Source organism: Leopardus geoffroyi, chromosome C3 (assembly GCF_018350155.1).
Source record: "Leopardus geoffroyi isolate Oge1 chromosome C3, O.geoffroyi_Oge1_pat1.0, whole genome shotgun sequence".
Classification (NCBI taxonomy): domain Eukaryota; kingdom Metazoa; phylum Chordata; class Mammalia; order Carnivora; family Felidae; genus Leopardus; species Leopardus geoffroyi.
This window is the reverse complement of record NC_059338.1, coordinates 31760221-31775321: the sequence shown is the minus strand read 5'-3', so window position 1 is coordinate 31775321 and position 15101 is coordinate 31760221. Positions and strand designations below refer to the sequence as shown.

General features: G+C 36.6%; 1 protein-coding gene across 5 annotated transcripts in view; it reads left to right on the top strand.

The window, feature by feature from the left end:
- Window positions 1-15101, top strand: part of PTPRC (protein tyrosine phosphatase receptor type C) — a 124668-nt gene that overhangs the window by 81222 nt on the left and 28345 nt on the right. For all 5 annotated transcript variants that reach the window (XM_045456646.1, XM_045456645.1, XM_045456644.1 and 2 more), the window contains 3 exons: window positions 350-508; window positions 2382-2593; window positions 8058-8118. In XM_045456646.1, the coding sequence (XP_045312602.1) occupies window positions 350-508; window positions 2382-2593; window positions 8058-8118 (432 nt within the window). The remainder of the gene's footprint in view (window positions 1-349; window positions 509-2381; window positions 2594-8057; window positions 8119-15101) is intronic.

Sequence of the window (15101 nt, the reverse complement as noted above, 5' to 3'; positions counted from 1 at the left end):
AAGATGAATCAAGAAGTGGGAAGCACTAGCAATGTGGATTGAACTAGTGAGCAACAACAGAAATACGATGCCTTGTTATTTGGTACAATCTTTACACTCTAAATTCAATCTTTATTCTCTAAAGCCTGGAGAAAGAAACCCTCAGGAAGATAATCCTCATTATTGTCCTCCAAATATTATATGAGTTGCACAGTTTGAACTCCTTATTCAGGCCCACAAAGAAGCAAAAAAATGCCTAATCCCTCAGTTTAGAGTCAGCTCAAAATGATTTAATGTAGACAGCAAGTTAAATATGTGGCAATCTTGAGTTTTAATGACTTAAATGTTTCTTTTTTTTTTTTTTCTTGAGAAAAATACTGCAGAGATCTGGGTAAAGAGAAGACCAAACATAATTTGCAAAATTTGAAACCTTATACAAAGTACAGTGTGTCATTAAAGGCTTCCACCATGGGAAAAGTACTACGTGATGGACCTGCTGTGACATGCGAATTTGAAACACTTGCAGATAGTAAGTTATAAGCCTTAATACTTCTTTCTGTGAATGGCAAGAAACAAGGTATGAACTTTTTTTTCTTTTTCCATTCTTTTTTTTTTAATGTTTATTTTTGAGAGAGACAGAGACAGAATGTGAGTGGGTTAGTGGGTTAGGGGCAGAGAGAGAGGGAGACACAGAGTCCGAAGCAGGCTCCAGGCTCTGAGCGGTCAGCACAGAGCCCCATGCAGGGCTCGAACTCACAAGCTGCGAGATTATGACCTGAGCTGAAGTCAGACGTTCAACCAACTGAGCCACCCAGGCACCCCAGTATGAACTTTTTAGTATACAATCCATCTTTCTTTATGCTTCATTGGGGAAACACATTGACCTGGCACATTTATTAACATCTAGGGTTTATAATAATTTAAAATACAATAATGTTCTAAACTGTTATCCTGGGTTCTCTGTATTCTTCATAGACCATCACAGATTTGTAAGAATGAAGCTTGAGCCATATTAACTGGAACAATTTTAAGATTTCAGGCAATTTAAGTACCTAACCAACATAGATAAAAATGCATTGTCTATTGTTTTCTTTATTATCTAGAACTAGTAACTGCCAATGAGACACCTAATAACATCTCACCCACAAAGCATTCACTTGCTAACCTCTACTTACCCGCTTACCTTATAAAATACAGTAACTTATTGGCATTGTCTTCTCTTTGTTACAGCGAACTACTTGCTTTATTTTATGGCACATTTTTCCATTTGAAGTTTCCTTTCAAAGTCATTTTCCTGTTGCTACCTGTATGATGTCTCCATAGTTTCCAGGCCTAAAGCTAGATCTATCTCCGTGGTGAATGTTAACTCCATTAAGTCAGGAAAGAAGAAACACCCCTGTGTAAGGCAGTATCTGTAGCTCCAGAGACCTTAGCTGGCACCAAGTTCATGAAGAAAAATTGTCTTATTCAGGGATGGATGTAGAATGCTCTTCATGAAATTTAATGTAATTTAGATTCTGGTTTTAAAAGTCCAGATCCTTGAGCTTTATGGTTTTGCTATTTTCCTAAATTTCTGTGAAGTCATAGCAAACAAAGATAATTTGTTGCTCCTCCTAAAGAATGCAGCCAGGTAGGTAGTTACTAGGATAATGTAAACACCTCAAGAACGGAGGAGCTGGGGGCGCCTGGCTGGCTCAGACAATAGAGCATACAACTCTTGATCTCAGGGTTACAAGTTCAAGCCTCATGTTGGATGTAGAGATTATTTAAAAATAAAATCTTAAAAAAAAAAAAAAAGAACCGAAGAGCTCTACTGTATGTAGGCCTTCAGAATCCCTCTATCATCCACTCTTCTCCCCCTGCACCTTTCTTCCCCTCTTCTCTACCCCCTCTTTCCTTCTATTTTCTAATTGTGTATACTCTCCTTAGGGGATGGCACGAAGTCCCATGACTTCAAGTATAACACATATGCTAATATTCATTGAAAGACTGGGGGGTTTATTTTTAGATGTTTTGGTACAGCTTCTTGATCCATGTACTATTATAGCTTCTTCATCCATAATCTCCAAATTAATGCTGAAAATAATTTATATTGGGGGTGCCTGGGTGGCTCAGTTCGTTGGGCGACCGACTTCAGCTCAGGTCATGATCTCCCGGTTTATGAGTTTGAGACCCACGTTATTCTCTGTGCTGAAAGCTCAGAGCCTGGACCCTGCTTCAGATTCTGTGTCTCCCTCTCTCTCTGCCCACCCCTGCTCATGCTCTGTTTCTGTCTCTCAAAAATGAATAAACATTAAAAATTTTTTAAAATAATAATTTATAATGTACACAAATATTGCCAACTGATTTAAATATGCATGTACAAAGTGATTAAAGTAACAAATATTCCTTCGTTTTGATAGAGCCAACCAAAGTCAATCACTTACTTGCTTCTCGGATATCAGATAATAGTATTCTTGTGAAGTGTGATCCTCCTTCGGACTTTAAAGGCCCCAATAATGGATCCTACCATCTGGAAGTCAAAACTGGAGATGCCTTTGTTAAAAACGAGTCACAAATAATTTGCCACTTCTCTGTACTATATCTTCAATATTCAACAAAATACGAATTTAAGGTAAGATAATTTCTATCCTCAACTATAGTACTAATGTACATTATACTGATTATTACACCATACTTCAATAATACTAAGACCAATTGATGCTCACATGAGCTTTAGAAACTCTTCGTCTAATGAAATCATACTTTAAAGTCTTAAATGGTTGACTCCAAACTTCTTAACCCCAGCTCTAAGAACAATGGTTTCAAGCAAATATTTTGTTGGAGTGTTTTTCACCTTTAATGTAATTTACTCATAGCAAAATTATTGTGCCTGTGTCAAGAAGCACAACATTTTATACACAGTAAATTAATTTAAATTTATGCACAATAGATTATTACTTTGCAAAATGTTTTATTTACCTTGACTTTTAATCTTTACTAACATGACTTTTTTTTTTTTAATTTTTTTTTCAACGTTTATTTATTTTTGGGACAGAGAGAGACAGAGCATGAACGGGGGAGGGGCAGAGAGAGAGGGAGACACAGAATCGGAAACAGGCTCCAGGCTCTGAGCCATCAGCCCAGAGCCTGACGCGGGGCTCGAACTCACGGACCGCGAGATCGTGACCTGGCTGAAGTCGGACGCTTAACCGACTGCGCCACCCAGGCGCCCCACTAACATGACTTTTTAAGTTGCAAAATATTTTACAGGTGCACTAAGGTTAGAAAATAGTAGAAATAAATATTAGGAAATACCAGTGAACATGGAGAATTAAAAAAAAAAACTCATCTACAAGCTTACTGTCTACTGATCATATTTTATGAATGTGTTTCTAAAATGGAAAAACTCAGTCTTGGCCCTGGTTGTAGGGAAAAACCGTAGTTCCATCTTCTCTTGTGTGTTCTTTTCTGTGAGTCTCCTGTACAATTCATGTGCAGCACCACCCTTCTGATGCTTCTGGTCGCCAAATTTGTGTGGAGGTTTTCCTCCACATCAAGCTAGTCTTTGTGGCACCAGCTGGGTATCCTGCAATTTAATTCAAATCTGACACTATCTACCTGGAGATAGTGGCAGATTCCACAGGTTAGGGACTCAGTCCCACAGACTGTTCCACCCCACTTCAGCTCTAACTGCCAGTAGTTGGTCCCTAGGTTACTCTCAACTCCTGTCTGACTTGGCTATAAATCAGGGGTTCCTATGGCCCTCTCCTCAGGCTTAGTTGCTTGTTAGTGTGGCTCATAGAACTCTGGGAAACACTTATTTACGTTTACCAGTTTATTGAAATATGTGATAAAGGATACAGAGGAACAGTCAGATGAAGAGATACATAGGGTGATGTCTGACAAGGTCCCAAGTACAGGAGCTTCTGTCCCCATCAAGTTGGGATACATCACCTTCATGATATGGATGTGTTCACCAACCTGATAGCCCCCAAGCCACCTTCTCTGGGGTATTTTAAGGAGGCTTCATCATGTCGGTGTGACCAATCATTAATTTCATTTTCAGCCCTTCTACCTTCTCAAGAGAATGGGGGGCTGGGGTGAAAATTCCAAGCTTCTAATCATAGCTTTGGCTTTCTAATGACTAGCCCTCATCCAGGAGCCATCCAGGAGCCCACCCAGTCACCTGATTAGAATGAAAAACACTCCTATTACCAGGGAAATTATAAGGGTTTCAGGAGTTCTGTGCCAGGAACCAAGGGCAGAAACCAATATATATTTTCCATTATCTCACAACTTTCATAATATTGTAATGTGCATTTATATATATTCATCATATATATTATCAACATTCTGAACACATAGTTTAGTAACCTACATTTTTCATATATCACTACAACATGAACTTTTTCCATGTTAAATATTTCACTACAATGCAATTTTTAACGGTCACCTAAGATTCTATTACATGGCTTTTTAACATTCTACTAACTATAGTTTTCATCTGTTATAAACAACAATCAATTAACACACTTACTGGTAAATAGCACAATTTTTGAATGTGTCTTTAATGATTTCTATTTAAATAAATTCCTGGAAATAAAGGTATTGGGTCAAAAGGAATTTACTTGTATTTTAAGAATTTTTGTGATAATTTTTTTTCCCTGTAAGTTACCAAATTACCCTTCCCATACAGTCTATTAAATAATTGCTCTTGAGAATCTCACCAACATTGGGCATGGCCTTCTTTTTCTTTGATGTTGAGTAGGTGAGATGTGGTATTGACATCTCTTTTTGTTTGAATGGCTTTCTTTATTTACTGTCGAAGATAACTACAGTTTTTGTTGTTGCTGCTCCCTTGTCCAGTTTTATTTGGGGAAGTTTTTGGATATTAATGATATTAAACTCTTTGTCATATAAGTTGCAAGTTTTGTTTCCAGCTTGTAGTTTGCTTTTTAACTTTACTTATAACACTTTAAATCATACACAATTTTTCCTTTTATTTTTATTCAGTCAGATCTATCAGTTTTATTTCTGATTTAATGGAAATTTCAACAGTCAATAGTTGACTATTCAAAATAATGTTGACAATTGACCTTATATCCTTTATAACTTAAAGAAATGTTTATATGTACATATGTTTATATACAAAAACATATGTATTTATAAATATATAACCTTTCTTGTTTGTTTAATCAGACATAGGTTGGACTTTTTCCTGTGTTTTTATTGTACTCTATTAGATGATGCCATGGTTGTGATGACATGACATGATTTGTTCATATGGTGAATTATAGTGATAGGTTTTGTAAGGATAAACCATGTCACGTTCCAAGAAAAAAAGTCTTGCTCTGTCACTGTGTATTATTCTTTGAAAGCATTATTGAATTCAAAGGCTTTTTTTAAGTCTTTATGAATAGACATTCATAAATGAAACCCTTCAATAAGTGGGTAGAGATGACGGGCACAGGCATTTGTATAGGTGTGGGCATGAATCATTCTTAGTATACTTTGCTATAAAAGTTGTGCTAACCTGATAAATAGCACATTTTCTTGTTTCTTTGCCTTTTTATAACCTTAAATAGTATAGGAATGATTTGTTCTCTGAAATTTTTTTTTAATCCTCTTAACACAGAGGAATCCTCTCAGAGCCATTTTTTTTTTTCAATATTATTGTTCTTTTCAGACATTTTACACTTTGTGGATTTATATTTTTCCCATAATCCATATAAAAGAAATATTTTGTTATTACATATCATGTACATTATACTTCATCTCCCATTACTTTTCCAGCACCCATTAAGCTCCATTTATTTTCAGTTTCTCAAATGCACCTAGAATTTGCTCTCCATAGGTACTTTACCTTATGTTCTTCTCTCTTTCTAGAATTTTCTTCTCCCATTCATCAATATAAGTTATTCTGGAAAAATATAGGTAAACATCATATTAAAATACAACATGAAGGGGCGCCTGGGTGGCTCAGTTGGTTAAGCGTCTGACTTCAGCTCAGGTCACGATCTCGCGGTCCGTGAGTTCGAGCCCCGCGTCGGGCTCTGGGCTGATGGCTCAGAGCCTGGAGCCTGCGTCCGATTCTGTGTCTCCCTCTCTCTCTGCCCGTCCCCCGTTCATGCTCTGTCTCTGTCTCAAAAATAAATAAACGTTAAAAAAAATTTAAAAAATACAACATTCAAATTCAAAGTAGTAGATTATTACTTAGTTATTCATTCTTTTCCCCAGCCTTCAAAAGATTGTCTCTTGTTTTCTTCATTGCATGTACCATAATTCATTTTCATGTTTCTTTCTGTCTCCACTACAACATTTATGCCATCACAAGGGATCAATCATTTTAGCTTTATTCATCGTTGTGATCTCTGGTTAACAGATTAATAAAGTAATTTTTATCATTGCTCCATTTATTACTTTTCTTTTTGTAGATTTATTTTTATGTTCTTCTGCTAATTTGGGATTGAAAGCATTTTTGGTCCATTTCTTTATTTTTTTATTATTTAAAAAAAAACAACAAAAAAAGAAAAAAATTAAACTATGAATTGTCCTTTGGTAAAATTTTGACTGTATCCCATGCCTGTGTTATTATTAATTTTTCTTTTTTTTTATTTATTAAAAATTTTTTTACATTTATTTATTTTTGAGAGACAGAGTGAGACAAAGTGAGAGTGGGGGAGAGGCAGAGAGAGAGGGAGACAGAGAATCTGAAGCAGGCTCCAGACTCTGAGCTGTCAGCACAGAGCCTGACGCGGGGCTTGAACCCACAAACTGTGAGATCATGACCTGAGCCAAAGTCGGATGCTTAGCCGACTGAGCCACCCAGGAGCCCCTATTATTATTAATTTTTCAATGACTGACATAAAATTTAACAAGTGGAGTTTTAGAGTAGAATGTTCTGATTATATTTCCCAAGAATTTATATTGCAGTTGGAAAGAATTTCTAATTTATCTGTTTTTTAAAGAGATAGTGTTTCTAGCTTTTAAAAGATAATTAGCTTTTATAATTTCTACTATTTTTAAACGTTTATTTATTTTTGAGAGTGAGAAAGAGAATGTGTGCAAGCAGGGGAGGGACAGAGAGAGGGGGACAGAGGATGCTAAGCTCTCAAAAGAGAGCCTGATGTGGGCTCGAACTCACAAACCACGAGATCATGACCTGAGCCAAAGTCAGACGCTTAACCAACTGAACCACCCAGAAGTCCTACAATTTCTATTTTTTGGAATTAATAGAGTATTTTTTACAGTTAAATGTATAATGAATATTTACAAATATTCTGTGAGTACTGAGGAAATTATATATCTTCCAAAGGGTAAAAACAGATATATATTGTAGATATATATTGCCCAAATGTATCATGTTTATCTTTTAATGATATTATTCAGATTTGTTTTTACCTATTTTTTTTTTTTTTGTTTTGTTTTGCCAAAGCCTCTTACTGCTCTCTTATTCTTTTCAGCTTCCCTTGTATAACTAAATTGTTTTGGCTTTATTTGTATTCAATATTATGAGACACAGGGAGTTTTGCTAGTTAGGTTAATACTGTAGATTTTACCCTGTATCACTTGGGGGTATCGATCCTTATAACTTTAGCCCTTGTGAACTAAATATCAATTTATTATAAACACTGTGATTGTCATATTGTTTCTATTTGCTTTTACAAATTGTATGTTCATTTTGTGTGTAACTTTTATAAACAGTACATGGTAGTTTCCCTTTTAAATAAAATGTATAGATATTAGCCTATCAATAGGGAATTTTAACTTTCAGCTTTGAAGAATTTGATGTGTTGGAGTTTATTCCTTCAGTTTCACTTACTCTTGCCGATTATACTATTATTATTGTTGTTGTTGTTGTTATTGCCAAATAAGCTAAGATTTCTTTATGTCTTTTTCACTGTTAAATATTTTCTTTGAAAAACTGTTTGATAATAAGACATTGACATAATCTTGAGGTTTCTATTTTTAAATTAAAGTTAACCTGTATATTTTAAATTAAAATAGACACCATTGTATGAGAAATAATGTATGTGTTGCATTATGATAGATAAATTCACGTTAGAAAACTATTTTGTTTTATTACTGGAATTCAGGTCTATTACAACAACGGACACCATAATGGAATTCCAGAATCTGTTTCTCATTCAACATCTTGTAAGTCATTTTGTGGCTCTTTATTATATTATATTAAAATATATATTAACATTACAAACCTTTATTATTTTACATTCGTGCTTATATTTAATTATTAAATGTTTATATGTTTCCTATCAAGGTAATATTTTATGTTTTCTGAAAAAAAACATGTGTAGGTGAATAAAACAATATTGTTTTATTTTTAATTTTTTATTTGACTGTAGTTGACACAAATACTACATTAGTTTCAGCTGTACAATGGAGTGATTTGACTTCTCTTCAATTTATCCTATGCTCACCACAAGTGTTCTTACCATCTGTGACCATATAACACTATTACAATATCGTTGGCTATATTCTTTCTGCTGTGCCTTTTATTCCTGTGACTTACTCATCCCATAACTGGCAGCTTGTATCTCCCACTCCTCTTCACCCATTTTGCCCCCCTGCCCCACCTCTCTTCTCTCTGGCAACCATTAATCCGTCCCCTGTAAAATACAGTATTTTAAATTCAATGAAAAGATTCCATTATTAAAGGAGGTAGATTTCATAAAACAATTTGTAAGAGGATATATCTGTATAGACTTAAATTATGAGTATGTTTATGACATTTTTCATGACTGTTAACAAAACATGTTTGTTTTGTGTACCGTTTTGGAGACTTACCTATTTTGTCTTATTCTGTCCCTCAAAGTTGAGCTTGGTGGAGGCAGGCATTAGATACAAATCTGTCCTGATTTACCTAATTAGAGCTAAGATAAAAATCGCTTAATAACAACATGGCTATTTAATTTTTTATCATTGCTATTTTAAATATTTTGATAAAAATAAAGTTGCAGATAGAAAAAAATCACTTAAACCTAAATGTCATTATAACAATGACAATAACAGCTGTGTGTCACCACTCCGCACTCATTGTCCTGCTCACCAAGACAGCCACTTTTCACCATTTCTGTTTTCAGTTCTTCTTATGGTTATCTCTATAGGGGTAAAGAATATTAGCTGCTCCTCTTTCTAGAGTTAGTAACATTGCCCATGGATTTCATCCTACGGAGGGAGAAGGCAGTACACTGTTTTAAGTTTCTCAGCTTGTTCACCATCTGTATGTTTGTAAATTAAATGAAATGATGTAAATTTCTGTGTTGTGTTATCAACTGTAGGCAGTTTCTTTTACTTTTTTTTAATGTTTATTTATTTTTGAGAGAGAGAAAGAGAGAGAGAGAGAGAGAGAGAGCAGGGGAGGGGCAGAGAGAGAGGGAGACGCAGAATCTGAAGCAGGCTCCAGGCTTGAGCTATCAGTACAGACCCCAATGCAGGGCTTGAACCCATGAACTGTGAAATCATGACCGGAGCTGAAGTCAAGCGCTTAACTGACGGAGCCACCCAGGCACCCCAACTCTAGACAGTTTCTGATGCTATCATTGCAATGTCTCAGTCTTACTCTCTTACACACACATGCATGTGTGCAAGCACTAATGCCTTATTTCCCAAAGTCTCTGAAAAGAAGAAAGATATAAAAGTTCATGTTCCAAACTGTTGTCCCAGGTCCCATGTAAAGTTTCCATTCTTCCTGCTCTGATTTATTAAATAAAAGCTTCTAATACTAAATGCCCACCAAATTCAACCAGATAGCTTTGATTTTATTTCCATATAAATACTTTTCTTTTATAATTCCTTACAATAAAAACAACTCCATTGAAAAAAAATTTTTTTCTGCCTATGCAGATAACTTCTAGCCACAGCACCTACTCTTGGGAGTCATAGACTCAACTGGACGTTTCACACTCACTCACATTTTACTAGGCCAGATGTGATACCATTTCACTCAAGGAGACACAGAACAGAAAACACAGTGCGTCAACAAGGGGGGGGGGGTAGCGATAGTGGTCACAGTGCCCATGGCAGCCCTGGAACTGTTCTTTGACCCTCCCAGAGGCAAGGGAGATGTGAGAGAATTGGGTCACATGTGTGGGTGTGCTAGCTGCCCTGGCTTAGAAGCCCCCCGTTAAGAAAGGAATCGGTATCTCTTAGAATAGTTCCTTGGGAGTAGGTTCCAGACATGCCACAGGGATTGTGCCCAAAAATGAGATGTGCCCTAGGTTACTCCCCTCAGGGAGACCGAAAACTGGGGCTTCCACCAGGACAGTGTGGTTCACACATAAATCTTCCTGTTCAGATACAGTTGAGCAACCAGGGATCATTTTCGTCATTGGCAACATTGCCTAGAAAGGTAGCTAACATTCCGCTTTTATCAGATTTCCATGTCCGTGGAGCTAGAGTGTTATCCCACAGTCCCTTCCTCACCAAGCAGAAAAAGTTTTATTGACTCTTCACTCATGATGGCATTTTTGTAATAGATAAATGACAGAATGAGGTTTTCATAGTAATGTCTTCACACACGTTGACAATGTTCCTGAAAGAGCTCCTGGGGCCCTTTCTTCCTGTACTGATTTGGACTACCTAGGTGTACAGCTTAGCTACTGTGGTAAAATTTTCCTTCATTAGTTTCCTGTTTCAGAATTGCTACATCTGAATCTCATTTGTTAAAAAAAAAATTACTGGTATATATTCTCTAGTGTAAGAAGAAAATATTCTAATTCTGGCACACATAAAAATGCAATGCTTGAATTCTACTCTGGCACTTGATCCATAGGTTGACCTGGCATAGAATTCTGAGTTTAAAAACCTAGTATTGAAAAAGTATTTCTGTTTCGTTCTCCTGATCCAGTATTACTTTCTAATGCCATCCTGTTTCTCGTTCTTTTTCTGTATTCTCATATCTTTTTTCTCTTTGGGACTTTTAGGCTTTCCTCTTTATTCTTTGTCTTGCACGAGTCTTTTCTTGTATACTATTGGCTTTTGTGACCTGGAGACTTATAACTCTGAGAAATTTTATTTCATTCCACTTTTTCTTTCCTGTAGCCCTTCTGGAGCTCCTGTTAGTCCCATTTTGGAACTCCTAAGTCAAATTATTATTTTGGAACCCCCCTTTATTGTTGAGGATTTCTTTGACAATTCGGTTCTTATCAGCAGTTTGATCAAAGTTACAGGGAGACCATAGAAAAGGTTGATTAGAAGTTCTATGGCCCTAATCAAAAAGAATGAAATCTTGCCATTTGCAACTACGTGGATGGACCTGGAGGGTATTATGCTAAGTGAAATTGGTCAGCCAGAGAAACACAAAAATCATATGGCTTCACTCATGTGAGGACTTTAAGAGACAAAACAGATGAACATAAGGGAAGGGAAACAAAAATCATATAAAAACAGGGAGAGGGACAAAAACATAAGAGACTCTTAAGTATGGAGAACAAACACTGGAGAGGTTGTGGGAGGGGGGATGGGCTAAATGGGTAAGGTTCATTAAGGAATCTACCCCTGAAATCATTGTTGCACTATATGCTAACTAACTTGAATGTCAATTTAAAAAATAAATAATAAATTATTAAAAAAAAGTTCTGTAGCCCTTACAGGGACTGTTGACTGAGGAGATTCCTTGTAATATTTATGATTTGTTTTCTCCAGTGCCATTTATTATCTCTGGAAATTAATCAATGTAATACTTTTTATAGTAGTGTTACAGTGTAGGGGAATGGTTCTTCCCATAGTAGGGCAGAGGGACAGGTGTTCAACCATTTCATAGGCAGACATTGACTTTGCCCTCCTAATCTCAGTCCTGGGCCACATCCCTGTTCTGTTCTGAGCCTGATTTTACCTTGAGTCTCTTAACCTTTTCCTTTCAATTTTCTCAGAGAATAAACTTCTGTCTCCTCCCTGGAGTGTCTTTTCAAAGGGTGTTTGGTTTCTCTGTAAATAGACATTCAACTGTACCATTTTTGGTCCAATGATTCATTTCCACTGTCTATGTGCCTCCAAATTTGAGACTCAGGCATTCTGGGTAACTGGTATGGATCTTATGCAGTGTGCTATTTTGGTGCTGGCTTTCTCTCCTTTGTTTTCTACCTTCCAAAACTTGCTGAAATCTCTCTAACTCTAATTTCCCTTCTCCCATTCTTTCTGGCATTATGGATCTATGCCACTGTCAGGTCTTTAATATTAGCAGAGTTCCTGGAAAGAAGGGAGAGAGACGTGTTCTTAGGTCATGATATATATCTGAAGTCTTGGTTGTTTTATCATTAATAAGTTTATCAAGGGAAGTCTGAAGCTACTTAATGTTTCTGTAGAATGGACCCTAATTAATTGCTGTGGAATGAAACACTTACTCATAGTCATTTGGGGCAGTTTCTTGCAAAATCTCAGTTCAAGGTGTCCTATTTTTCTAGTAACATGCTTTCATTTTAGTAATTTCCTTGAGGTGGATGAGTTTAGAAGATTGTTCCTCTGATGAGGTTTTTATCCACAAATTCTGGAAACAATCATGTCGATCAGTATATATACCAGTAATCACAGATTTATTGATAATTTTAGCGAAAAGAATTTGAGAAAAACACGTTGGCTCATTTTGGGAGTCTATTGCAATAAGAACTTCTCTAAAATATTCAATACAACCCATGTATCCTCACAAGATCCTTTTAAATAAAATAAAATCAGTCCCATTTTATAGATGAGGAAATTTTAACTTAGATAATTCAATCAATTTATTTTTTGTTTCCAGTAAAGAAGTGGTGGAGCCAGAATTCAAACTCAGGTCCACCATCTGCCAGTCTCTATTGGAAATTAACTTATTCTTACTATTAAGAATTTCCAGTTATAGACATTTTGAACATGAGACACACGGTCTCTGGCAGCTATCTGTTTAGCTGGGTCATTTCCATCTTTCAGGTTATAGAAAGTCTCATGCTCAAGGCCACTCCTGAATGTGTAGAAAATAGGTTCCCCTTACTTTTTTTCCACCTACTCACTCTTCCATAAATCTAAGGAAAATATATTATTATTTTATTTGTTGGTTTACCTGTTTAGCATTTGTTTCCCCCCAAAAGAATGAAAATTTCTTTAGAACTGGTAACTTCTCATGCCTTATATTCTGCTGTATCCTTAGAGACTATCCCAGTGTAGCACTTCTCAGTAAGTATGGGGTGAATGAGGGGTACCAATGAATTAATGTAACGACAGATGCTTTAACAGATAAACCTCCAAATCCCAGTGACTTAACAGAATTGAAATTTATTTCTTACCCTACACCAATTGGTAGGTGTTTGTGTGCGTGTAGGTGGTGGGGTTCTCTTCTACATATTCATTCAAAACTCTAGGCTGACATAGGGTTTCCATTTTTCATATATAGCTTCTAATTTTGCTATGGTTGCCAACATCCATCCGGCAACCCGGAGAAGAGAGTGTGTAACATCTCTCCAGAGGGTTTAAGCACCAGGCCTGGAACTAACATATCTCACTTCTACCTTTATCTCAGTCACATGGCAACACTGAACAACAAGTAAAGCTGATTCAGAAGGAAAAGAAAACAGGTGGATTCAGCATTAGCCAATCTCTGCCACAAGAAAGAAAGGAGGACTGATTAAATACCCAGCATACCCAGTCTTCTCAGTCTTACCAAACTGCTTCAAATGTATTATTCCTGTATTGTTTTAAAAACATGATTTAGGGGGCACCTGGGTGGCTCAGTCGGTTGAGTGTCTGGCTTCAGCTCAGGTCATGATCTCACAGTTTGTGAGTTCAAGCCCCCCGTCGATCTCTGTGCTGACAGCTCAGAGCCTGGAGCCTGCTTCAGATTCTGTGTCTCCCTCTCTCTCTCTCTGCCCTCCCATGCTCGTGCTCTTTCTCTGTCTCTCAAAAATAAATAAAGGTTAAAAAGTTAAAAAAAAAAACATGATTTAGGATGACTGAATTTCAATTTCCTCATCTAAAATAGTAAGAACATCATTTCCTTTCCTATCTCCATTAGCCAGAGCAAACCATAGTAGCAATATATAACACTGGTGCACCACTCCACATCCCTTTGGTGTCCTCCAATCCCTCCATATACAATGTAAACTCATAATCAATCATTATGATCACCCTTGAAATTATTCTTGAATCCCTTGATCCCATCAATCGCCCAATTCCCACATCCAACAGCTTTCTTTTCTCTCTCCTGCATTATTATTTCCCTTCTGTGCTAGATAAGTCTAATTGGTATGCAATTGTTGAAAACAAACAACAACCACAATATTTCTTTTGACACTATTTCCTCTTCAGCCACCCCTTTATTTCATCTCCACACCCCCCCACCTCCCAACAGTAAAGCTTCTATGAAAGAGATTTGTATTTTGACTGTCTCTGGTTCTTTTCCTATTTTTCTCTTGGGCCTGCCTATTCCACTGAACTGCTCTTGTCAAATCCAACAATGCCCTCTCTGATAGCACATCAAAAGGTCAATTCTCAGTCCTCATTGAATTTGACTTATCAACACCATTCGTCATAGTTGATTACCCCCTCCTCCTTGAAAGACTTCCTTTCAAGTTGGCTTCCTGGACACACTCTTGATTTTCTTCTATTTCACTTGTTAGTCTCCTTTCCTGGTTCTATCTTTCCTCTCCAAACTTTTAATATTAGAGTGTCCGAGGACTCAGTCTTGGGATTTCTTTCCTTTCTATCTAATTTTAATTTCCTGGTGAATTATTCAATCTTCTACCTTTAAATAACAGCTCCATGATGAAAACTTTCAAATTTATGTCCAGTCCCAGACCCTTTCTTGCAAGATTTACGGTACAAGAGTTCCACATTTGCATGCTCAGGCTTCCTATTTGGCATCTCCATTTGGGTGTCTAATTATTTTTCAAATTCACAAATCCAAAAGTGAGCTCCTGCTCTCCGCTGCACCCACAGTCTTCTTGATGTCCATTGATTATAACTTCATGTAACTATTTCTACTCACTCTAGAGCCACCAACCTGGTATGAACCACTGTCATATTTTGCCTGGATTATGGCATTCTCAACGAGTAGTCCTAAAAACCTGTAAAATGTGTAGTCAGAGTATATCACTTCTCTGCTCAAAATTCTGCAGGTGCTGCCTGTGTAACAAAAAAGCTAATGTATCATTAAA